General features: G+C 35.4%; 1 protein-coding gene across 2 annotated transcripts in view; it reads right to left on the bottom strand.

Moving 5' to 3' along the window:
• Positions 1-13,380: 13,380 nt before the first annotated feature.
• Positions 13,381-27,628, bottom strand: part of LOC131801372 (multiple C2 and transmembrane domain-containing protein-like) — a 94,536-nt gene continuing 80,288 nt past the window's right edge. The window contains exons 1-9 of one of the 2 annotated variants that reach the window (XM_059119956.1): positions 23,699-24,042; positions 23,303-23,454; positions 19,230-19,745; positions 18,863-19,043; positions 18,626-18,804; positions 15,067-15,186; positions 14,801-15,004; positions 14,479-14,686; positions 13,558-14,420 (exon numbers count right to left, since the gene is read on the bottom strand). In XM_059119956.1, the coding sequence (XP_058975939.1) occupies positions 14,340-14,420; positions 14,479-14,686; positions 14,801-15,004; positions 15,067-15,186; positions 18,626-18,804; positions 18,863-19,043; positions 19,230-19,745; positions 23,303-23,454; positions 23,699-23,830 (1,773 nt within the window). In that variant the 5' untranslated portion in view covers positions 23,831-24,042 and the 3' untranslated portion in view covers positions 13,558-14,339. Of the gene's footprint in view, positions 14,421-14,478; positions 14,687-14,800; positions 15,005-15,066; positions 15,187-18,625; positions 18,805-18,862; positions 19,044-19,229; positions 19,746-23,302; positions 23,455-23,698; positions 24,043-27,628 lie in introns of those variants that run through there. The other variant, XM_059119955.1, reaches the window with a different exon arrangement.

Below are 27,628 nucleotides of genomic sequence, written 5' to 3'. Positions count from 1 at the left end.
GAGGAGGTCTGATTTTATTTTCTATTTAGATTCGTGTTATCTTAATTCAGCAGGGGTCTCATGATTGATAAAAGAATAGGCGTTTCAGTGTGAAAGAGAAAATTGCATACGTAATCATCAATTTGAATTTTTTGATAAGTGAAGTGGTTATTTTTCGGAACATGCTTTTGGGGCGAACTATTCTAGTTACAAGATATGCCGAGAGATAACAGTAGAATTATTAAACCTAAGGAGTCTGAAATTTAATTTTTTTTTTAAAAAATAGAATAGCTTTGTGATATAATCATATCGATACATATATGTATGGATTCTAATTGAGGAATTGTTTCGAGACTTAAAATTAAGAGAGTTTTTCGTATTATAATAATTATAAGTCACAGATATTGAAGTTTTTGATCCATATAATTTAAATTTAAAAGAGCGTTCTTTGCGGATTTGAAAATGAGCTACTTTAGTGCATTATGGTTTTGAAAAGAGATTTTTTTTAATTTTTTGGAATTGAGAACTTGATTGGAATTATTACGGTAGTTTTGAACTTTTCGAGAACAGCGGCTCAATTCTCGTTCAATACATGAAAGATTTGATTTTAAGGATAAACATATTCTATCTTCCCCTAACTATCTCGCTACCTTCATTAAACATTCACTCTACACTGGGCTCTGCGTGTGTGCCTCTCTCTCATTGCTTTTTATACCCTACACCACAAGGTGGTCAGGGTATAATGTCTTTGTGCATTTGTTTGTAACAGGCAAAAGGAAACGAGATAGACCCATAGTTCCTTTTGATGATCTGCATAGAATCACTTTCTGAGTTGATTTATGCATGTCAGTCCGTCTGTCCGTCCGTCCGTCTGTCCATGTATTCTTGTGAACAAAATGCAGGTCGCATTTATTATCCGATTGAGATGAAATTTTGAAAACATCATTTGTTTGGCCCAAGGACGAACCCTATTGAAATTGGAGATAATCGGTAAAAATTTAGATATAGCTCCCATATATATCTTCTTCCGATTTGCCTTTTATTGTGCACCAAACGTGTAATATTAGCCCGAATAGTATGGAATTTTGCACATACAACCAAATTAGGCCTGAAAATAAGTATGCCAAATTTTATCGAAATCGGTTCAGATATAGCTATAGCTCCCATATATATTGTTCATCCGATTTGTTATTTTTGTCCAATATGCACTTTGTAACAACAATATTTGGGGAAATATATCAAATGCAGCTCAGAAATACCTTTGCTAAATTTTATCGAGATCGGTTCAGATTTGGATATAGCTCCCATATATAACTTCGTCCGATTTACCATTTATTGTGCACCAAACGTCTAATATTTGTCCAAATGGGATGGAATTTGGCACATACGACCGAATTTAGTCTAGAAGGTAGTATGCCAAATTTGGTGAAGATCGGTTCAGATATAATTATAGCTCCCATATATATTGTTAATCCGATTTATTTATTGCGCCTCCGCTAAAAGTAAATATTGAAAATACTGTCAGATATGTATCCTGTCCCAGATTCCTAAAGTATCAATGTAAATAAGAACCGGTTTTTTTATTTCAATTTTAAATAAACGATTTAATTATTCATATTTTTGTTAGATTGACCTCAAAAATAAATTTACATAAATTTCACCCCGGGATCCCGCATCCACAAAATAGAGGCTCAACTACGCAGACCTTAACCGTGAAATTCTTTTTAATTTAACTTGAGTGTTTTCTCCACTCAATTTTACTACAAAGTTTTCCACTATGTCACAACATGTTTCGGCCCCTCCCGCACCCAAGTTTGTCCACTCTTCTCTTATCATAGTATATAAACACACAGCATAGAACATAATATTCCCTTCTAATTATGCTCAACTCTTTATGCGTATGCCATCAAAGCATAACCCACACATGCCATTTGGATAGATGGCTAGTATTGGATACATGTTGAGATAGTCAAAAGCTTTCAAATTTTCATTTGTTATTTTCTTTATAGTTTGAGGTATGTTGCTTTGTATACACAATCACAATACAGGGTGCCTCAAAAAAAAAAAAAAAAAAAAAAAAAAAAAAAAAAAAAAAAAAATACGATTCAAATGTATGTAATGAAATATATTTGGTGTTTTCACAACTTTTCTTTACGATCGGTAAAATTTTTTTTATAGAAGATGTCTTTTTTCTCTCGTGTCTACTTTAAGATAGCAAAATTATAGAGATTAGTGGATGTTGCTGAAGAAAAATATTTTGTTGATTTTTTATTTCAATATAATTTAATATAGGCCGGTTATTACATCTTTCCGTTAGATAAACAAGTAAAAGAGCTGTAAGTTTGGCCGGGCCGAACTTTGAATACCCTCCAACATTTGGTACAAATTTGGCAATTTTCAAAAAAATAAAATCCGTTAAAAATACTTTTAAAATCTTAAAAATACCGAATGTAGCCGTATATAAGGATCTGTACGACGACGTGGACCTGCATTGGCAACTTTTGTCACAAGCTATTACAATATTCAAATGCGAAACTTGAAAAAATCTGTTTATAATGTAGCTAAAATCATCAAAATTCCGAATATAGGGGGGAACTATGGGAGTTGTAAAACGTGGAGTTGCACAGAAATTTTTTTGTCATAGGCCGTAGTATCCATTACGAACTTCAAATGCGAAATTTAAAACAATTCCGGCAAATAATGTCGCTAAAATCATAAGAATACCGAATATCGGGGCGTACCGTTATATGGGGGCTATATGATAACTTGGACCTACATAGCCCATTTACGGACTTAACCTGCCTACTGGCAAAATATACATGTGTGCAAAATTTTAGCCTTCTATCTCAATTTGTTCGAAAGATAGCGTGATTACAACAGATAGACAGACGGACAGACAAACAGACAGACGGACATCGCTATATCGGTTTAGAATTTTACGCTGATCAAGAATATATATACTTTGTTGGGTCTGACAAGAGTATTTCGAGGAGTTACAAACGGAATGACAAAATTAATATACCCTCCATAGTATGGTGGAGGGTATAACAAGTAAGCAAAGGCCACGTGTTGACACTCTACAACACGAACTCCTTGTGTGGATTTTCAAAATACCGAATATCGCGGGGTATCGTTATATGGGAGCTATACGATATCGTGGACCTGTATAGACAGTTCTCTCTCAGGGGGTGAAGTACTCACAAGGAACTACTTGTGTGGATTTTAAGACAATTCCATTGAAAAGTGTGGCTAACATCATCAAAATACCGAATATCGTGGGGGTACCGTTATATGGGGGCTATACGATATTGTGGACCTATTAAGATAATTCTCTGTCGAGGTATAAAGTACCCACAAGGAACTACTTGTGTGGATTTTAAGACAACTCCATTGAAAAATGTGGCTAACATCATCAAAATACCGAATATCGGGGGGTACAGTTATATGGGGGATATACGTTATCGTGGACCTGTATAGATAATTCTCTGCCGAGGTATAAAGTACCCACAAGGAACTTTTTGTGTGGATTTTAAGACAACTCCATTGAAAAATGTGGCTAACATCATCAAAATACCGAATATCGGGGGTACCGTTATATGGGGGCTATACGATATCGTGGACCGATATAGCCCATCTTCGAACTTGACCTGCCTGCAGACAAAAGAGAGATCTGTGCAAAATTTTAGCTTTCTATCTTAATTCGTTTGGACTGTAGCGTGATTACAACAGACGGACGGTGTTAGAATTTTACGCTGATCAAGAATATATAAACTTTATTGTGTCTAAAATGATTATTTCGATGAGTTACAAACGGAATGACGAACTTAATATACCCTCCATACTCTTTTTGGTGGAGGGTATATAAAATCGCGCAAAATTTGTGATTCATGTTATCCGCTTATACCATCCGTTGGCCATCCAAAACACATCTGTCTAAACTCTCACCTCGTGCGATATTTCGAGTCAATTTTTTTTTTTGACGTGTGGAGCTGCCTATCCTATATCTTGGCTGTCATCATCAATGTCAAGCACAAAAGTGAGTTTTTCATGTATTTGTGATTTTGTCGGAATTACAAATATTCCTTGTTTGATGGAAATGTTGGTCATATTTATAGAAAAGGGATTGTCCATTTCACCCTCTAAATATTATTCGATGAACATCCAATTTGGTAGATTTCTACCTTTATGTCGTTATGCAAATTCCGATTCAATTGATGCATAATTGTGACCTTTAAAGCAACTGCAAAATCGGTCAATTTTTGATCAGATTTAAATCGATTTCGGAGATACAGATATAAATAGACTATATCGATCCACTCTTTGTGGAATCTCCCTCACCAATGTTCAATATTTTTACAGAAAATGCTTTACCCTGTAGAAAAAGAAACGATCATTCGATTTTGTGCAAACTTTGCAAATTCCTATATTTTTCTCAGTGCTACGTCAGGTGCGAAAATTTACAATATCGGCCCACCTTTACCACAAAGGGTCAACATTTTGAATAATAATAACACTTATGCAATCATAAACATCCGATTCTCTTCAAATCTCACACAACCAAAATTCCCACCTCCTTCTGGTACTTTTCCCAGAAAGGTTCAAAATTGTGAATAATTATAATTTTTATAAAATGTGAAATGTCTTCGAATGTCTTCAAATTTCGTACATTTCAATTTTTTTTTCACCAACGGGTCAAATTTAAAAAAAAAAAAAACAGTAAAGAAAGTCCTAAAGTCGGGCGGAGCCGACTTTATGATATCCTACACTACTTTGCAAATTTAGTAAAGCTCCACATAACAATTAAAAGTTTTTATGGGAGAATTTAATCATACACGCTAAAGGTTTAATTTATGATTATAATTAATTATAATTCGGACTTGTAATTCCCATTTGGTGCAAAATTAATTTGAAATCAGATAAAGATATATATGGGAGCTATATCCAAATCTGAACCGATCTCGATAAAATTTGGCAAAGATATTTCTGAGCTGTATTTGTTATATTTCCCTGAATATCGTTGTTACGGAGTGCATATTATTGCGGGTAACAAATACAACATATCGGATGAACAATATATATGGGAGCTATAGCTATATCTGAACCGATCTTCACTAAATTTGGCATACTAGCTTCTAGACTCAATTTGGTCGCATGTGGCAAATTCCGTTCCATTTGGGCAAATATTAGACGTTCGGTGCACAATAAATGTAAATCGGACGAAGTTATATATAGGAGCTATATCCAAATCTGAACCGATCACGATAAAATTTAGCAAAGTTATTTCTGAGCTGTATTTGATATATTTCCCCAAATATTTTTGTTACAGAGCGCATATTACGGCTGCGGAGGACAAAAATAACAAATCGGATGAACAATATATATGGGAGCTATAGCTATATCTGAACCAATTTCGATCAAATTTGGCATACTTATTTTCAGGCCTAATTTGGTTGTATGTGCAAAATTTCATACTATTCGGGCTGATATTACACGTTTGGTGCACAATAAAAGGCAAATCGGACGAAGATATGTATGGGAGCTATATCTAAATTTTTACTGATTATCTCCAATTTCAATAGGGTTCGTCCTTGGGTCAAAAAAATGTTGTTTGGAAAATTTGATCTCAATCGGATAATAAATGCGACCTGCATTTTGTTCACAAGAATACATGGACAGACAGACGGACGGACGGACTCAATTCAAACATCTCTTCAAGATGGAATATATCGGCGCAATCCTTGTGGTATGTCTTCCACAAAAAGGAACAATTTTCAATAACTATATTTATCATAACTTGTGAAACAATTCAGACATTCTTCAAGTATATACATATTTATCTCAATCAGATATCTGATGTGAACTTCTTCTGGTTCCGTATTCACGTTTAAAATTTTGATTAACAACTACTCGCATAAAATTGGAAAAAAATGTTAGATTTTCATTAAAATTTTTACCCAATAATACATTGGTCCATTTTGTGTGGAACATCACGAAGACGTGCACAGACACCCTCCACGATAATATGGAGGATATATTAAGTTTGTCATTCCGTTTGTAATACCTCGAAATATACATTTTAGACCCCACAAAGTATAGATATATATTCATGATCAGCATCAAACTCTACGTCGATTTAGCGATATCCATCCGTCTGTCCGTTTGCGGAAATCACTCTAGCTCTCTAGATTGATAAAATTTTACTCAAATGTACAGGGTTGCCCATATTCGACGGACCCATCTGGCAACGCCATAACTTTTGACAGAGATGTCACATCGCTTAATGACATACCGCGTTTGAAGCGTCAGTCCAAGCAGGTTTTTACCATGAACCAATACACGCCACGCGAGCGCTCTGAATTAGTTGAAATTTAAATTCAACAGAAGAAGTCAATTGTGAATACTCAACGTGCTTTTAAAAAATGTGAGAAGTGCGCCTTCTAAGAACACCATTAAGCGTTTACACGAAAAATTTTCGACTGGTAAGGCTCTTTCTAATCCGAAGAGGCCATATAAATGTCGACCAAGGCGATCGGCCGAGAATATCGCTGCCGTACGAGCCAGTGTTGAGAGGTTCCCAAGAACATCCCAAAAACGCCGTTCTCAGCAGTTGGGCATGGCTCGGTCCACTTTACAACGGATTATTCGCATTGAGTTGCATTTGTTCCCGTACAAAATTCAATTGACGCAAATAATGTTGCCTGCGGACAAGCTTCGTCGATTGGAATGGGCCCAAAGGTCCGTCGAATATGGGCAACCCTGTATATTATGTCTGAAGGACTTAGGGTATTGAAAATGGGCCATGAAGGTCCATGTTTTGGTATAGGCCCCATATAATGGTACCTTCCTTTTTTCGATAACTCTTTTATCCCAACATATCTTCTAGTTATGCGAAATGCATAATTGATCCCCTCAAGGCTCCCCGGAAAACAGATATATAGAAACACAAACATTATTAATTTTCAATATAATTATTTTTTTTATTTGTTTGTTTAATATCTTTTTTGTTTTCTTATATATTTCAAAGTTTAGGAAGAATTGCAGATAATTGAACAATTTACAATTATTTAATTATAAAGTTAAGTATGTAAGAGTTGAATGGAGTTTGTTGTATTTTGTAGTATGTATGTCAAGATTAGATTCGAAAAAAAAATAATTTTGGATTTCGAAATTTTGTATTTCAATAGTTTTGAATTTGTTTGATAAGGTACATTTTTGTGGTGTGAGCTATGAATGAGATTTAATTTGTGTAAGAATTTGAATTAGTTATGCAAAATGTTCTTTTATTTTTAAGTTTTATGGCAAAATGCAAATTAGCTAACTATAATTATGTATGTACGTGTGTATGTATGTGTGTATCTTATTAGCAATTAAAGTAAATCTTTCAGCATTTTATCTGTATTTATTTATCTGTATTAGGAGTGCTTCAATTTCCAACAAATGTGAATGAATTGTGCGACAAAGCTTTGGATTTTTATAGTTTAACCTTTAACCGAAACTGTTGTATAAATGTATATGTTTTTTATTTAAGATAATTAATAATTAATACTTCATTTATTATTAGAAAAAACAATACAGTAAACGTATATTATATATAGGATATAGTTTAAATATTATCAAAATTATAACAATAATAATAACATACAGTAATTCTTGGAAAATATCACAAAATGTTTTTTTTTTTTATTTTTATTTTCTGGTTATTAAATATTTCATTTATAGGAGAATTCGGTAATAGAAAAAATAATTGTTTAAATATATATTTTAATGTTTATATTTTAAAGTGCTAAAGGAGGGATGATTTGTTTATTTGATTAGTGGCGTATCTTTTTTTTAATTTTAGTTATTTTGTGATTAAGGGCAAATAAGAGATTAATATTTTTTAGAAAAATATTAGACCTTTATTTGCTATGTTTGTGCGACGGAAGTGTTACAAGTTGTAAGGATTACAGAGGAAGAAAAGACTTTGATTTGCTTTATCTATAAACATTTGTTGTCAACTCCCAAGAGTTTCAGAAGAGTAAATTGCATGAGTCTTTGGGTTGTAGAAAAAAATGTTTGAAAATTAAAACCAGTAAAGAAAGTCTTAAAGTCGGGCGCAGCCGACTTTATGATACCCTACACCACTTTGCTAATTTAGTAGATCTGCGCATAACAATTAAAGGTTTTTATGGGAGAACTCAATCATACACGCTATGATTATAATTATAATTAAAAGTTCAAAGGACTAAATATGCCGAAGCATTTGTATCTTTTAAATTCGAACTTGTATTGCCCATTTGGTGCACAATTAATTTGAATTCGGATAAAAATATATATGGGAGCTATATCCAAATCGGAACCGATCCCGATAAAATTTGGCAAAGATATTTCTGAGCTGTATTTGATTTATTTCCCTGAATATCATATTACGGCTGTGAGCAACAAATATGACAAATCGGATGAACAGTATATATGAGAGCTATAGCTATATCTGAACCGATCTTCACCAAATTTGACATACTAGCTTCTAAACTCAGTGCGGTCTTAAGTTCCAAATTTCATCCAATTTGGGCAAATATTAGACGAATATATATATGGGAGCTATATCCAAATCTAAACCGATCTCGATAATATTTAGCAAATGTATTTCTGATCTGTATTTCATATATTTCCCTAAATATTGTTGTTACAGAGTGCATATTACGGCTGCGGAGGACAAAAATAACAAATCGGATGAACGATATATATGGGAGCTATAGCCATATCTGAACCGATTTCGATCAAATTTGGCACACTTATTTTCAGGTCAAATCTGACCGTACGTGCAAAAATCCATACTATTCGGACTGATATTACACGTTTGGTTCACAATAAAAGGCACATCGGACGAAGATATATATGGGAGCTATATCTAAATTTTGACCGATTATTTCCAATTTCAATAGAGTTCGTCCTTGGGCCAAACAAATGGTTTGTGCAAAATTTCATCTGGATAGGGCAATAAATGCGAACTGTACTTTGTTTACAAAAATACATGGACAGATGGACAGCCGGCGGACGGACGGACATGCATAAATCGACTCAGAATGTGATTCTATGCAGATCATCAAAAGGAACTATGTGTCTATCTCGTTTCCTTTTGCCTGTTACAAACAAATGCACAAAGACTGAGGGTATTATGTCTTTGTGCACCTTGTGGTGTAGGGTATAAAAAAAAAAAACAAGTAAGCATAGGCTATAGCCGTGCGGGGCTGACCATGTGATAATCTACAACACTACAATATGTTCGAAGTCCCCTTATATCCAAATCCGTTTTGAAAGATTTCGTTTTTAAAAAAATGTCAAAGAGCTCTGGGCAGAGTTTACCCTTAGGTTTTTGACCCGGAGAATTTGACCAATATTTACGCACTCCGTCGTGCTGTTAGTTATTATGGTCCATTTTGCAGCTAAATATAATCCAATTGTCATCCAAAGCGCTAGAATACTTCCCTGTCCTTAACTCTCTTCTGATGCGAAATTCCATGTCGATTAGTTTTCAATAGTGGCCAGCCATTCTTGAGATATAAGCACTCTGGCTAACATCCCCTTTCTTCGTATACACATTGTATATATTTCGTTATATATCCGATATATTTACTATAGGCATCTACGTAACGTCTATTTGTGTTTTCGTGGCGATAGAAAATATTCGCAGTTTAATGGAAACTTTGACTTTTCTTTCACACAAATGTTATGCTTTTTTGACCCTCGAAATATTATCCGGTGACCATCAAAATTGGAGGGCTTCTGCCCAGCCCTAAGCTATAGCCTCATGCTAACCGCTTCGATTGGTCTATAATTGCGACCTGTAGAACAACTGCAAAATCAGGGCATTTTTCAGTTTTTGTTCCTTTTCAACCCTTAAATATTATGCGATCATCTCCAAAAGCAATAGGCTTCTAATCTGGCCGTAGCCCCACCTCCATTCTAAATTTCGTGAAGATCGGGCCATAATTGCGACCTGTAGAGTAATTACAAATTAACATGGACATGGACGGACATACATAGCCAGGACTAAAAATATTCGCGGTTTAATGGGGAATTTGACTTTGAATTAACATAAATGTTATGGTCAATTTCACCCACTAAATATTACCCGTGACCATCAAAGTTGGAAGGCTTCTACTCAGCCCTAAGCTCTAGCCGTATGCTAACTATAATTACGACCTGTAGAACAACTGCAAAATCAGGACATTTTTCAGTTTTTGGTCCATTTCAAGCCTTAAATATTATGCGATCATCTTCAAAAGCTATAGGCTTCTATTCTGGCCGTAGCCCCACCTCCATTCTAAATTTCGTGAAGATCGGGCCATAATTGCGACCATTGCGAGATAGAAAGAACCGGAATGGTAATTCAGTTGTAACGGCATCATGACCAGTGACTCTAAAAGAGTTTTTTCTTTAGTAAAATCGAAGTGGGACGAATGAGATAATAAAGAACAAACATATATCAAATAATGATATATACTTAACGATATGGAATTATTCAAACAAGTTTTCATTTACAAGACGTTTTCATTTACAAGACGTAAGACGTTTTTTAACGGGTTTTTCAGGTTTTATTTATCATTCGATTTTTAGTGAGAGCCACAAATGTGCGGCATCAGGGTCAAAAATGTGGGCTGTTATTAAGTTTTTCAAGAACTAAACTTTTTTTCAGGAACTAAACGTGGACCTATTCAGAAAATGTTAAATTGTTGAAGCATTTAAAAGATTAAATATTCAAATGGCTCTTAAATTGTTCCAAGATATAAATTTTAATCATGCTCTGATTCATTTTTTACAATAACATAAAAGATGGTCAGTATATGTGAGTAAATCTTTGGTTTAAGAGCCAATGCTAGGGAAAAATGGACAATGCAACCTTCTCCTTTATCAAACATGTAATCTAATTTGGCTCAGTAACTTTGTCGTCCTCCATAGCTCATTGACTATTATTTGAATTTGCTGTTTGAGAAAAAAAAAAAAAAAAAAAAAAAACAAAAAAAATGTATATTTTTCCGTCAGGTAACGCAAAAAAATGTCATTCAGAATTTATCGATAATGGACTCTCTCTTGAAACTGACAGACTTCGTCTGTGATTCATGTATTGTGTGATCCGATTTAATTTGTTCTCTACTACTACTTGACCTTCTCCTGAGCTTATCTTTGTCACTTTTAACATAGGCTCTTCTGCCGTTTTAAAATCATTTCCTCTTTCTCTGAGCTGGAATATAGTGGGATTCGGAAAAGTTCGTCAAAAAACTAAAGAACTCAGAAGGAACCACTGGTGTGGATTTTAAGACAATTCCATTGAAAATTTTGGCTGTAATCATTAAAATATGGAATATCGGGGGGTACCGTTATATGGGGGCCATACGATATCGTGAACCTTTATAGACTATCACGTAGCACTGTTGGAAATATTAGAATTTGCAACGTTGAAGCAAAATTGGATTATCCTCTCTCTTTCTGTGCAGTAAAATATTTTTTTTTTTTAATTCGACAATTTTTACCGGATATATCAGAAAGAGTGCACCGATATTGCTTATCTCCGAAATCGCTATAAGTTTGATAATAATATTACAATGTACCAAGTTTGTACCAAATCGGATACTCTTTTCGGGAGTTATTATACCGGACGGACAGACATTGCTACATCGAATCCAAATATTTCGATGAGGCAAGTTTTGGCCGTATGAAATGATATATACTCTCTCTTGCCATGGTATGGTATAAAAACATCATTTTTGGTTGGTCGTCTTCCTGTTTTTGAAACGTATGAAAGCCTTCTCTTTCTCTCCCTCTATGTACTGGGTGCCTATAAATTACCTACAAAATAACTATAACAAGTTAAAAAGAAACTAATGCCTTTGATCATCCTCACTAATGCCTTTGATCATCCTCACCTAAAAAGTGCCTCTAAATAAAATATCGGGTGGTACAGTCAATGTAGACCTGTATAGGAAATTATCTGGTAGAGAATCAGGTACCTCCATATACCAATATTGAAACAATTCTGTGGAAAATGTGCCTAAAATCGGCAAAATACCGAATATCGAAAGATATCCGAATATTGGGGTTATAGGAAAATGTGGGCCGGTATAGGTGGTTTTCTGTCACAGGAATCCATTACGAACTTCATAATTCAAACATTTGCGTTGAAAATGTGGCATAAATCATCAAAATACCCAATATCGTTAGGTACATTTGTATGTGGGCTATATAAAAATCTGGACCCATGTAGATAATTTTCTGTCAGAGAAGATAGTACCTTTTGGCAACACAAATTCCAACTTTGAAATAACTCCGTTGTAGCTGAAATCATTAAAATATCTATACCTAAACGTGGATCTTCATGGGTAATTTTCTGTCGAGGACGTAGTACACATTACGAACATTAGACATTAGAACATTACCATATTAAAAAAAAACAAAACATTCCGGTGAAAAGTGTGACAAAAATCATCAAAAAGCCGAAAATCGGAACGGTAATTTATATTATGGGTCGATACCAGAACTTGGACTGCAAGGATCTTTCTAACCAACAGCGAAAACAATGTATACAATTGTTACTCAAACTTTTAAAACGGTATAGTTATATGGGGGCTAAGACTAAATATGGACCTATATGGCCCATTTTTGATAATTATTTTAATTCTGTGGATCTAAATAGAATTTCAGTAAAAGCTTGACATCCTACTTTTCTTTCATCCTACTTCACTTTCAGAACTTAGAGTACTTTCCACAGCCCTCTGTCTGACTGACGGAGAAACTGACATATGTACATGGCTAAATCGATTTAGAATCTAAAAATGATCAAGAATATATATTCCTTGTGCGGTCTGAAACTCTTTTTTCGGGGAGTCACAACAGGAATGACAACATTACTATATCATCCATAGAATGGTGAATGGTCTCTCTTTCTCTTCTCTCTTGATCTCCTCACACATCCAATCCAACTGGTTTCCTGTAAAAATGTTGATTTTTTAAAAATCTTTCTTTAAATGTGATTCCCTCTTCAAAGTGCGTTTTTGTAGGAAAGCCTATTCAGAGTTAGGATTTCTTTCTCAAAATTTTTTTATCAGTTTGTTTAAAGTTTTCCCATAGAGAATTCCACCTTCAGATCTCTATTATAAACAAACTCATCATCGAAGCACGCCTTAGGGCTGATCCCTAAAAATTCTCTCTTTAGAACTCGCTCTCTTAGAAGCCCTCTTCAGAGGGCTTTTTAGACTTCCTTTCCACATTACGCCTCTAATTGACTCAGGTTCAGGCCTTTCCAGATGTTGTCTTTTGGGATAGAATATCTATTCTAAGTTCAACACCAATAGGAGCTTTCCTCTGAGCCCATTTATAAAAGACTCTCTATACACTTTTAAGCTCATTTATAATATACACTAATAGACTTCCTTCTCATATTGATTTGTTTGAGTCGACTACAAGAGACTGCCTGGTATCGTTTTATATGAAAATCCTTTTGAGTTCTCTTCATATTCTCTTTTTGGTCTTAGATATAAAATCCCACTTTGACTCGCCTATAATATATTTAAAATCCTTTTTCGGGGCTCTTCTATAATATAATCCCTAGTTAGAGCCTTTACTCAATAAACAACCCCAAATTTTAAAGTTAACTACAGGAGCCTCCCCAATCCTTTATAATCAAATATATTGTACTCTTTAATGGATTTCTTCTAGAGCACGTCGGAGAAGATAAATAATACACATTCTAGAATATTTTATCTTATCTTCCACCCTTACAACTTGCAACATATTCCAAGTGGATAGACAATAGATTAATTCCATCTAAATTTAGTTTTTTTTTTGTTGTTTTGGTTTTTTCCTCTCAGTGTAAATATGTTGTATGTATACTAAATTAGTTTTTTTTTTAATATATAAAAAATGAGGTGTATGTACATAATATTTTGTTGTTGTTGTTGTAACAGTGCATTTGAGTTGTATGTGATGTTTGTTTTGTTGTGTAAATTTTTGAGAAAAAATGGAATTTAATTTTGTTTTTCTAAATTTTAAATGGAAAAAATGTTGACGCTTCTTGGGTATTTGATGTTGTCACTTTTGATTCACGTTTTGTTTTTGGTTCGAATTTTGATGCTCTAGTCGTATTTATCATTTGATTTTTTATGTATCTTCTTAAATGCTGCCATTCGTAAACTATCCGTACTGGCTTTGAACATGTGCGATACATTACGCATGGAACGTGTCGAGAGGTTGACAACATGTTGTGGCATAGCTGCGGCTGCATGGACCGCGGCGATGGTAGACGAGGCTACGGGTTTGCTGGAATAATCACTGGTACTGAGGAAATCACGTATGTTATCAGCGTCCTCGATGCTGGCCTGAGACTATGATGCTTTGATTTTCTTCTTGGGATTGCCACGCTGAGCATCGCTGACAGCCGTGGGCGGTAATTCTCGAAATTGGTTCTGTAAATATAAACATCATTTAGTTTCAGAAAATCGGTAAGGAATTCCAATAGCTCACAAGTTCTTCATCATCTGGTACCCTTGAGAGAAAGTCCAACAGCTCATTATTGGGTATGGTGTTCGGTCTCAATATTCTGCGGCTAAATTTCATTATGCCCCAGAAGAGTAGCAGGAAACGTATAGGTACAAAGTGTAAGACAATTATGGCACCAATTAGTAGAACCACTGCCAACCAGGTTAGTTCGGGGACGGAAAAATTAAAGGTACTAGAACAAAGGAAGGTAAAAAAGAGGTAAATATAATTTCATTACTATTTTTTATTTCACTCTCGAAACGAGTGGTTTTTTAATGAGCTTTGTTGTAGAAAAAGTTCCACCTACTTCTTGGTACTCTCTCCCAGCGACGCCAAATAGCCAATTGTATTCTGTACAGTTTGTGAGACTTCCTGTATGGCCTGCAAACGTTCCTTTATAGATTTCTTTTCCTCCTTCTCTTTGTCGTCATCATCATCCTCATCGTAGTCATAATCATAACTACCGCTTGTTGAATCCGATTGTCCCGTAATTAAACGGACCAGCCAATTTCTGTAACAAATATTGAGATTTTAAAACAAATTTATTAATTTTTAATTTGAGTCCTTTCTTACTTGAGTATTATGAGAAGAATAACCAGCGGCACCGTCTCCAAATTTCCATAAATGCAAGCTACAATCCACAAAGTAAATGCTATAACTGATCTAAGGGGACTTTCCCATTCAAAGCAGCTCCTGAAATTACATTTGAAAAAAAAAAATGTAAAAATGGAAAGGTATAAGGGAATTGAAGCAATTAATTATGCCGAAAAAATATTGAAAGAAAGAGTCTTGTATAGACGATTTTAAAGCTTTGAACAAGTCAAAAAGCAGTAAGTTCGGCCAGAACGGTTGGTATTGTATCTAAAATCGTCAAAAATACCGAATATAGGGAGTAACTGATATATGGGGCCTATACGAAGACCTGGACCCGCACAGACAATTTTCTGTCACAGACTGTAGTTCCCATAACGAACTTCAAATACCAATTTTGAAACAATTCCGGTGAATAATGTCGCTAAAATCATCAAAATACCGAATATAGGGAGGTACTGTTATTGGGGGGCTATATGAAGACGTGGACCTGCACAGAAAATTTTCTGTCTTAGGATGTAGTATCCATTTTGAACTTCAAATACCAAATTTGAAACAATTCCCGTGAATAATGTCGCTAAAATCATCAAAATACCGAATATCGGGAGGTACCGTTATATGGGGGCTATATGAAAACGTGGACCTACATGGCCCATTTACGAACTTAACCTGCCTACTGGAAAAATAAACATGTGTGCAAAATTTTAGCCATCTATCTCAATTCATTCGAAAGATAGCGAGATTACAACAGACAGACAGACGGACAGACAGACAGACCGAAACCCGCGTCGCAGTGGCAGAAAAATGGCTCGTGCGCTGAACATATCGCAATATTTCATTCGGCAACAGAAAGAAAATAGACTCAAAAGAGCTAAAGAGTTGCTTCGCTTGGCCAAAACTGCTGAAATGCCGAATTTGGTTTTCTCCGATTAGAAAACATTCGTTGTCCAGCAGTTTGTAAACAAACAAAATGGTCGTGTTTACTTCCCAAAGAGGTCAGCTGAAAATGTGCACCTTCGGTTGGCCACCAGAACTCAAGTGCAGGCCATGGTGGTTTTGTGTGCCGTCATAAAAGCCGATTGTCGCTCTCCGCTCGTATTAATCGAATAAATGCTGAATATTATCGCGAAAATATTTTGGAGGGTGTAGAAGCTTTGGCACGCAAACTTTTTGGCCGCAGACCTTGGACATTCCAACATGACTCAGCAACATCGCACTCAGCACACGCCACCCAAAAATGATTACAGAATGAGGTTTCACACTTCATTTCCAGCGACAGACGAACTTGAAAAGCTAATTTTAAAAGCTTTTAAAATACATCTGCTAATAAAAACCTTTCAAAGCTCTTCTATAGATGTCAGACCCTTGAATCTTTTCTTTATACCCACAGTCATATGCCTAGAGAGGGTATATACTATTTGATAAGACCAAAACGTGCCTCATCGAAATAACGGTTTTAGATCCTAGGTTTCATTGTACTAAAACAGTTTCAGAACATTTGGAGTTGATCTAGTGGTGTCCGTCCGTCTGTCTGTCTGGCTGGCAGGTACGCAAGAAAACACTCGTATGGAGTATCCGATTCGGTAGAAACTTGGTACATGGTAATATTTTTATCAAACTTAGATCGAGTTCGGTTCCTCCCCCATAAAAGGTCGAAATAAAAAAAATATATATTTTACTGCACAAAAAGAGAAAGGATAATCCTATTTTGCTCTAACTTTGCCGATCCTAATATTTGCATCAGTCCAAGGTCAGCTTCGAAAAGCGTCAACATTTTGAATAATTATAACTTTTATAAAATGTGATGTAAAAGTCCGATTGTCTGCAAATTGCACACATCACAATATTTTTATTAATCCCAGGTCTGGCGTAAAGTTGGAATATATCGGTCCACTCCTTCTGGTACCTTCCCCACAAATGGTCGAAATTTTCAAAAATATATATTCTCCACAGAAAGGGAAGCAATAATTCTATTTTGCTCTAACTTTGCCAATCCTAATATTTGCATCAGTTCTAGTTCAGGTGCAAAATGTATAATATCGGTCCACTCCATCCAGTAACTCGCCCACAAAGAGTCAAGATTTTGAATAATTTTAACTCTTATAAAATGTAATGTAAGAGTCCGATTGTCTTCAAGTTTCACACATCCTAATATTTTTATGAACTCAAGATCTGGTATTGATACCGAATTTATAGGACCACTCCTTCTGGTACCTCCCCCACAAAAGGTCGAAAATTTGAATATCCATTAAGCTCATAAAAACGAAATTAACATCCGATTCCATTTAGACTTGACACATTTGAGTATTTCTATAATTTCTGTTATAAAGAAGGTAGAGGTCGGACCATTCCTTCTGGTACCTCCCCCACAAAAGTCAAACTTTTGAATAAGCAAAACGTTTATAAAATCCGAAATAAGCATCAGGTTCTCTTAGTATTTTACACATATAAAAATTTTTGCTAACACAAGATCTGTTCTGAAGATGAGATATAACGGTCCTCTCCTTCTGGTACCTTCCCCACAAAGGCTCAAAATTTTGAATATCCATGAATCTCATAAAAAGCGAAATCAACATCCAATTCCAATCCAGACTTGAAAATATCAATATTTCCATCAACACAAGATCTGTTAAGAAAGATGGTACAGATCGGACAATTTCTTTTGCTACTTGTCCACATAGGGTTCAAGATTTAAAAAAAAAACGCTCAAAGAAGGCAAAATACGCACTCTCTTCAAATTTCACACACACAAACATTTTATGTTGTAAAGACGGTATATACTTGCGAACCCCTTCTGGTACCTCACCCACAATGGGTCACAATTTTCAATACTTTTATCTGTCATAAATTGCGAAACAACTCAGCGATTTTTTTACTACTTGCTATATCTAAATATATGTCCCTCAACCAGAAAACTGAGAGGGATATGGAATTTATGATTTCCAATAAAATTTAATATAATTGTTCGATTTTCTTGTAATTGTGCCCACACCAATACGGTTATCGGTATTAGGTGAAGTATGGAAATGGAATACTCGGGTGGACTATACCTGGTACCTCACTTCACTCACATTTTAGGATTTTCGAAAAATTATCACATATCTCATATAAAGTGAAGGAAATAACAAATTTAGTCCAAACCTGGCACGACGCAATATTTATATCATATTTATTTAAGTCGGATACGAAATGGACAATATTGGCCCATTCTTTCCATAGAGGGTCAAGATTTGAAGAATCATAACAGAAGTCAAAATATTTTTAAATAATTGAACATTGGCTGAGGGTATTCATCTGTCAGCAAAACCGACGAACTTCAAAGCTCGTCTACGGTAAGGTTATGCCATATTAATAAAACCTGCTATGAAGAAAGGAGACTTTTCTGTGATAGGAAAAATTTATATATCTCTTCTATACATTGCGAGACTTGGCAAACTAGCTGTATATATAATAACTTTTAATTCGACGTAGGTAAAACTTAGTCGGGGGTTTATTGAAGAAGAGGGCTTTGTAATAAATACGATACGATATGTCTACTTACTGTACATATCGCGCAGCATCGAGTATATTCATAATTATCACTTTCAGTCTATTAACATTTCGTAAAAATAATTGTCTTTTAAACTTGGCCTCCTGTTGGATTAATTTCTCCTCTTTTGGTTGCAGGACACGACAGACCGCTCTCACTTCATTCCATACCACGTGCATCTCTAGGAGAATCTATAAATTCGATTTATTTAATTTTCATATTTTTGAAAGCAGATTGTATTTGAAATACCTGTGGCGATAGACCTTTGGCCCGCGAACAGAGATTTTTGTCTTTCAGAGTATACCAACGCTTGACACCATTTTTAATGCGCAGCAGGGGTATTACTAATTTCCCCAGGAACTCCACACGATGGTCGCGATCTTCATCGTAAACTGTGATTTCCAGAACTTGCGTTATGTCTTTGACATTGCTACGAAAAATAGAAGAAAAGATATCAAATAAAATGTAAAGCTATAGAGTAGAGTTGTAGACCAAAATCAAAGCCATGCGGAATTTATACCCTTGAGGCTATTACTTTCTCAAATGTAAATCTAATTTCCCATAAATAGTTCCAATTATCTTAATATGTTAAATAGGAAAAAAACCATTAACTTACAATGTAAAAATCTTATTCCACGTTGGCGTTAAAGTCTTATATTCCGTCTGTGTTTGTAAGCGGGCATTTCCCAATTCTAGCACACAAAAGGGATCAGATTTCCCACCAATATCGGCTGCGGCTAGACCCTGAGCCCCGAACACCTTCACCGTCAAGTGGCCGACGTCGCGTAGATTTTGAAAGCAACGATGCCAACGATAACGTTCGGTCATTGCTTTCAACTCGTGTGGATCCTCCTTGAACGCCTTCAAATCGCTGATTGTTTCGAGAGCCGTTGTTCCGCTTATGGTCAACATGAGGAATACCTCACCGGGACAGTCTTCAAATTGTTTCCAAATGCCATGGGTATTTTCTCGCTCGAATACACTTAAATCTATGGAAGCTTTGCCGAATAGGGTATTACGATTCCATAATGATATTTCCAGCTGCTGTTCCTCTTCGAACAGATGCAGGTCGAATTGTTCCAGCCATCGTTCCGTCCATGATGATTTACTTTTGTATTTTTCGTTTCCAAGTCTGAAGAAAATTACATCAAAATAAAAAGGATAAAATTTAATTTGTTAGGAATAAAAATAAGTTATTCCTGTAAGATGGCAGATCCAAAATCATATACAGGGTGAGATGAAAAAACTGCAATCAACTTCAGACTGCTGCCACTCGTCCGACAGATGTTAAAATTATTCTAGTGACAGCTCATTGTATTGTTTATAAGCGTCAAAAATCATTTTGGTGAGACTTTTCCAGAAAAAAGTTATTCGTGATGGAATTCTAGCGTGATAGTGTAATTTCTTTATATTTGGCTGGAAAACCACAAGTGGCAATCGTTAGAGCACTGCAGCATTTAAATGTGAATGAATCTTTTGTGTCTCGTACCATTGCTGGAACTGGACGAAAAAAAAACAGCAAAATGAACAGAAATGGTTCGAAACATAAATGAACGACCTGATTGAAACCCGCGTTGCAGTGGCCGAAAAATGGCTCGTGAGCTGAACATATCGCAATATTCCATTCGGCAAATATTGAAAAATGAGTTCGGGGTAAAGCCATTGAAATTCCAAAAAGTGCAAGAACTTACACCGCAACAGAAAGAAAACAAACTCAAAACAGCGAAAGAGTTGCTTCGCTTGGCCGAAAGTGGTGAACTGCCGAATTTGGTTTTCTTCGATGATTCGACATTCGTTGTCTAACAGTTTGTAAACAAACAAAATGATCGTGTTTACTTGCCAAAGAGGTCAGCTGAAAATGTACACCTTCGGTTGGCCACCAGAACTCTAGCGCCGGCTATGATGTGGGCCGCCATAACAGCCGATGGTCTCTTTCCGCTCGTATTAATCGACCATGGCATCAGAATAAATGCCGAATATTATCACGAAAATATTCTGTAGGGTGTATTGAAGCCTTGGGTAAGCAAACATTTTGACCGCAGATCTTGCAAATTTCGACAGGACTCAGCACCATCGCACTCAGCACGCGCCACCCAAGAATGGTTACAAAATGAGGTTCCTCGTTTCATTTTCAGCGCACAATGGCCACCAAAATCTCCGGATACCAATCCTTTGGACTATTGTGTCTGGAGTATTTTGGAAAGCAAGGTTGGCACTAAAAAGTATCAAAGTGTCGATCACCTCAGGCAAGCCCTCCGCCGGGAATGGTCCAAAATACCGCAGAGCAACATTCATGCAGCGTGTTACGGTTTCATTGGCCGTTTGGTGGCCATAATTCGTTCCAAATACGAACAAATCTAAACTTATTCTAAAATTTGATGCTATTTCCGACATTTTATGCTTTTATTCAATAAGATTAGAAAAAAAAATTAAAAATGATTCCGTTTGACTCTGTTGCATTTTTATACCCTACACCACATAGTGGTAAGGGTATTATGTCTTTGTGCATTTGTTTGTAACATGGAGAAGGAAGCGAGTAAGACCCATAGTTACTTTTGAGGATCTCCATAGAATCACTTTCTGAGTTGATTTATGCATGTCAGTCCGTCTGTTCGTCTGTCCGTCTGTCCATATATTCTTGTGAACAAAATGCAGGTCGCATTCATTATCCGATTGAGATGAAATTTGCAAAACAACATTTGTTTGGCCCAAGGACGAACTCTATTGAAATTGGAGATAATCGGTAAAAATTTAGATATAGCTCCCATATATATCTTCGTCCGATATTGTGCACCAAACGTGTAATATCAGCCCGAATAGTATGGAATTTTGCACATACAACCAATTTAGGCCTGCAAATATGTATGCCAAATTTGATCGAAATCGGTTCAGATATAGCTATAGCTCCCATATATATTGTTCATCCGATTTGTTATTTTTGTCTTCCGCAGCCGTAATATGCACTCTGTAACAACGATATTTGGGGAAATATATCAAATGCAGCTCAGAAGTACTTTTGCTAAATTTTATCGAAATCGGTTCAGATTTGGATATAGCTTCCATATATAACTTCGTCCGATTTACTTTTTATTGTACACCAAACGTCTAATATTTGCCCAAATGGGATAGAATATGGCACATGCAACCAAATCGAGTCTAGAAGCTAGAATGCCAAATTTGGTGATCGGTTTATATATAGCTATAGCTTCCATATATATTGTTCATCCGATTTGTTGTGTTTGTTACCCACAGCCGTAATATGCACTCCGTAACAACGATATTTAGGGAAATATATCAAATACAGCTCAGAAATATCTTTGCCCAATTTTATCGAGATCGGTTCAGATTTGGATATAGCTCCCATATATATCAGATGGGCAATACAAGTCCGAATTTAAAAGATACAAATGCTTCGGCATATTTAGTCCTTTGAACTTTATATTATAATTATAATCATAGGGTGTATGATTGAATTCTCCCATAAAAACTTTTAATTGTTATGTGGAGCTCTACTAAACTAGCAAAGTGGTGTAGGATATCGTAAAGTCGGCCCCGCCCGACATTGTTAACAACTATGTCGTGAAATATAAAAATATAAAACTTAAATAGCAGAAAAATGAATAAATTGTTTTCGAAGTCGAGTGACTTCACTAGCCCTGAGTGACTTGACTGGCCCAAGGTCAACAATAGTGAAATCTGCCGGAAGGGGAAATTTTAAAACTTTTTAGTCTATACCTTTATTTGTCTATGATAATATCATAGACAAATTAATGTATAGACCAAAAAGTTGTCTCATCTGTTATCTCCGAAGAAAAGTGCTTCAATAGATGTCGTTCATGCTGTGAGAGAGCATAAGTCTATTCTCTCAATTCTCTCAAAATACAAAATATTGAATATTTTTATGATTTATTATTATTTATCAATTCAAAATGAAATAGTGACTTTGTTTACATTTACATTATTCGTCTATTTCGTGAAATATTAAATATTTCGAAATGTCGAAAATTGTTTTCGAAGTCGAGTAACTTAACTAGCCCTGAGTGACTTGACTGGCCCAAGGTCAACAATAGTGACATCGGCCGGAAGGGGAAATTTTAAAACTTCTTATGATAATATCCTAGACTTGAGGAAAACTCTACTAATATAATGCAATTAAAAGTGATTCTGAATGAGAGTCACTTCTAATGGCATTCAGAATCACTTCTGAGGGCAGTTTGTTAGTAGAAATTTCTTGAAGTCTAACCAGATATGATATTATCCTATTATTATCTTAGAGAACTCTCTTGAAAAAGTTAGAAAGTTACTCAAACTTAATAAAACATTTTTCAAAGGCCATCTGTTGAAGGCGATTTTCCTCTGTAAAAAAAAAATTAATTCCTTCAGATCTTCTGTAGACCTTCCTATAGATAAGATACCTTTTATATGTCATTGAGCGGTTTCTTGTTAGCGATGCTTCAAAAATTTTCTTAGCTCTCTGATGTTAATTTTCTGGCAACAAGTGAATCGATACGAATGAAAGAATCTATTTAGGAAACACATTTTGTTAATATTTTACAAACTATTAATACTTTTAATATTCTCCCATAAGTTTATTTTTTCCCACCAAACACGGAACTATTGTTGCTATTATTTACATTGACATCTCACTACAACAATAACTAACTCTATGACAAAGTCTAACTTACTTACCTAAATTTGATGTGGGCATCATTTAATTTATTGCCATCCTCTGCCAGCGGCAAACCTTTGGCTTTAACCAGCAATATCGTGACAACTGAACTCCAGATTTGAGACTTTAAACGTTTCGATGATTCAGCCAATTTTGAATTTCGCTGGAAATGCTGGAAACGTGAAAATAAGCGGAGAGAATAGATTATTTATTATGTGTAATGTGGGAAATGTAACAATTAGTTAGCACGGCATGATTCAATTCGAAGCTTCCTTCTCCGTAAACCACAAAAAATTTCAAGTTCATCGATAATGGTTTTGGAACTGAGTCATATAAACACAAGAAACTGATTGCAATACGAAATTCAATATTCAATTTTCTTTTCTTTTTTGTTTTGTTTTGCACTCCCTACTAACATCACAAAAATCCTCCAATTCGTTGTGTAAATTTTCCGTCCATTGTTGCTGGGTTTTGCGCCAACGTTTCATCAATGCAATTTTATTCGCCAGACATTTACTGCCATTGATATTAAAAGTGTAGTTTTTCATGATTTTGATTTAATTTCCGCTTTCAAAATATTGACAACATTTCAGCGCCAGTCAAATTGCACTCTGTCGCTCCGTCTATCTGTCTGTCTGTCTGTGTGTTTGTTTTCTAGTAAGCGGCGGTCTGTTTGTGAAGCCCCCAAACACTTTGCCCTGTTCGACGATGCGAATTGAAACAACGACTGACTAAATGAAGTTCGCTTGTGTTTTATTGTACTTTGTGGCTAGACTTAGAAGAAAGAGCTAGTAAATATTTGGAAAACAAAAGTTTCATAAAATTAATACACTGAGAGAAAATATTAAAAATCTGATGAGAATCGAAAAACGCCAAAAAATTATAGAATTTTGAAGAGAAATATAACAAAACGTGCAATAAAAAAATGTAATAAAATCGATATCTGACAAGTGGAAAAGTGGAAATATTTTCTCTGTTCCAGAACCTGCAAGATTTTACTAGTTTTAATTTTTTTTTCGATATTATAAGCGGTGTCGTTTAAAAAAAATATTACATCCTGACAGTTCTGGAATAGACCGATTATTTTATATTTTAGGATAATTTATATCACTTTATCGAAATTTCCATAAACAAGTCAAAAAGTATCAGTCGGTTCTGCCGACAGACATATATATAGACATATTAGTAGAAATAATGATATTATGTGTGAAATATAAAGAGAATCTGATGCTTATTTTGGATTTTATAAACCAGAAGGAATGGACCGATCTCTACCGCCATTATAACCGATTTTTTGTGGAGGAGGTACCGTGCCGAATACCAGACCTTGGGTTAATAAAATTATTTATAGGGTAAGCCGATATTGTCCGTTTTCGCACCTGACCTAGCACTGACGCAGATATTAGGAATTGCAAAATTGGAGCAAAATGGGATTATCCTTTTTCTTTCTTGCAAAAAAAAATATATATTTCTGGAAAATTTCGACCTTTTGTGGGGGAGGTATCAGAAGTAGTGGACCTATATTGCTCATCTCCGAACTCGATCTAAGTTTGACAAAAATATTACGATGTACCAAGTTTGGAACAAATCGGATACTCACTCTTGCGCATCAGCCAGCCAGTTAGTCAGACAAACGGACGGACGGACATCACTTCATCGACTCCAAATGTCCTGAAATGGATTTGGTCCAAAAAGACCTAGAGTCCAAAACCGTTATTTCGACTAGGCACGTTTTGATCGTATCAAATGATATATACCCTCTCTAGCCATATGGCTGAGGGCATAAAAACTACACCGACATAGTATTTTAGCAGATAAAAAGGTTAAGCTAACCAGATTATTTGCAATCAAATCGAGAATGATATTCACAGTCAAGAAGCTCAATTCAAGCAGACTCATTACTTAGGGTCTTTTGATACGGTCAAAACGTGCCTAGTCGAAATAACGGTTTTAGATCCTAGGTCTCTGTGGACCAAATCCGTTTCAGATCATTTGGAGTCGATCTAGCGATGTCCGTCCGTCTGTCTGTCTGACTGCTGGTGCGCACTATAACTCTCGAAAGGAGTATCCGATTTGGCCCAAACTTGGTACATCGTAATATTTTTGTCAAACTTAGATCGGGTTCGGAGATGGGCAATATCGGTCCACTCCTTTTGGTACCTCCCCCATAAAAGGTCGAAATTTTAAAAACTTAATTTTTTTTCTCATAAAATGTGATATAAGAGTCCGATTGTCTTCAAATTTCACACATCCCAACATTTATGTTAACCCAAGATCTGGTATTAAGATAGAATATATCGGTATCCTTCTGGTACCTCCCCCACAAATGGTCGAAATTTCTGCACAGAAAAAGAATTGATAATCCGATTTTGTTCTTACTTTGCAAATCCTGATATTTGCGTCAGTTCTAGGTCAGGTGCAAAAATGGATAATATCCTTCCATTCCATCAAGTACCTTCCGAAAAACGTCGAACTTATGAATATCCATTATGCCCTGAAAACACTAAATTAACATCCGATTCCATTCAGACACATCATCAATATTTTCATAAACACAAGACCTTTTATAAAGATGGTAGAGATCGGACCATTCGTTCTGGTACCTCCCACACAAAGGGTCTAAGTTTTGAATAACCAAAACTAGCAAAGAATCCAAAATAAACATCCGGTTCTCTTCTTATTACACACGTCCCTTTGTTTCTACTTACTCAAGATCTGGTGTGAAGATAGGATGTATCGGTCCACTCCTTTTGGTACCTCCCCCACAAAGGGTCAACATTTTGAGCATCCATGAAGCTCATAAAACGCAAAATTAACATCCGATTCCATTCAGACTTGGTGCGTCTGAATATTTTCATCAACACAATATCAGCTATAAAGATGGTAGATATCGGACAATTTCTTCTGGTACCTCCCCCACATAGGGTTCAAGATTTTAAAAAACAAAACGCTCAAGGAATTCGAAAGAAGCATCCAAATATATCCATTAATCTCCTCAAATTTCCCACATACAAACCTTATTGCTAACGCAATATCTGTTGTGAAGATCATATACATCTGCCAATCCCTTCTGGTACCTCACCCACAAAGCGTAACAATTTCCAATGCTTTTATCTGTCATAACTTGGGAAACAAGTCGTTGATTCTTTACAACTTGTTATATCTAAATATTTCTCTTAACCAGTATTCTGATATGAATATGTAATTTGTCGGAATTTATGATTTATGATTCGGACCGCTATATCTGTTACCTGACGCATATTTCCATTTTTCGAAAATTTTCACGTTCATAACTCAAGGCTGGGGGTATATATCTGTCGGCAAAAACGACTGATACTATTTAACTTGTTTTTGTCTTTCTTTCAGTGTATTTTAACGTAATTGAGTTTAACGCCAATTGTCAGTCAAGTTACTCAGTCAATAGAGCAGAGAAAGTAAGCTGAGTCATGTCAAGCGCTGCAGTGTGGGGTTTAAGCTTTACAATGTGAAGTAACTCATTGGGTGCTTGCTATCGCTGTGTATTGCTCTGCTTGTGTGTGGTTTAGGCCACAGCTTTTGTTTTTATCAAAGAAACATTCATTCTGCTTGTAAACATTCGGATAGCTGAAAATATAAACAATTGCACCAAATATGCCCAGCCTAGCCTAATTTGTAAGCTTTGTCGGAAGGTGAACAAAACAATTAGATTAAGTTTTTAATTCCATTTTGTAACATATCGAAATACTCGCCAGAGACGTTTTTTGATATGTATAATCTTGATTGGAATAAAATTCTAAGCCAAACTGGGTCTATCTGTCAGTCAGTCTCTTGAAATCACGTTACATCCCACAATATACATTAGAGAGATTTCAAAATTTACACAGACATTAATGTGGCCACTAGCCTTTTTGGTACTGAATGTCGGACTATAATGATCCACGTTTAGGTATAGCTTCCATGAAAAGTTCTTAATGTGTGAAATCTATTTCTGTTATTAAATATTTTGAAGGGTTGTGGCGAGTTGGAACTTCAGATTAATAAACCATAATTTTTTGTTTTTTTTTTGATCATTTTCAAATTTGCTCTAGGGTTTTGGCATAGCTTCACAATAACGGTATTGCCCTATATAATTTTAAAATAAATTTTCACTCCCCAGTGTGGTCAAAACTTCGATCAAAAACAATTATACGTTTTCACTTGTTAAATTCTTTAAAAAAAATTGTTGGTAACTCTGGAAATAAAATCACAAGTGAATTTAGAATTGTTGAGCTACTAAAACGTAGCATATGTTAAGGCTTTTGTTTTTTTACTTTAGTGCAATTTATTTTTGTTGTTAATAGACCTTGTTATCTTCTACGAGAAGATTT

This window comes from Musca domestica, unplaced genomic scaffold (genome assembly GCF_030504385.1).
Source record: "Musca domestica strain aabys unplaced genomic scaffold, Musca_domestica.polishedcontigs.V.1.1 16, whole genome shotgun sequence".
Classification (NCBI taxonomy): domain Eukaryota; kingdom Metazoa; phylum Arthropoda; class Insecta; order Diptera; family Muscidae; genus Musca; species Musca domestica.
Note: the sequence above shows the minus strand (reverse complement) of the source record. Positions and strands in the feature narration are given on the sequence as shown.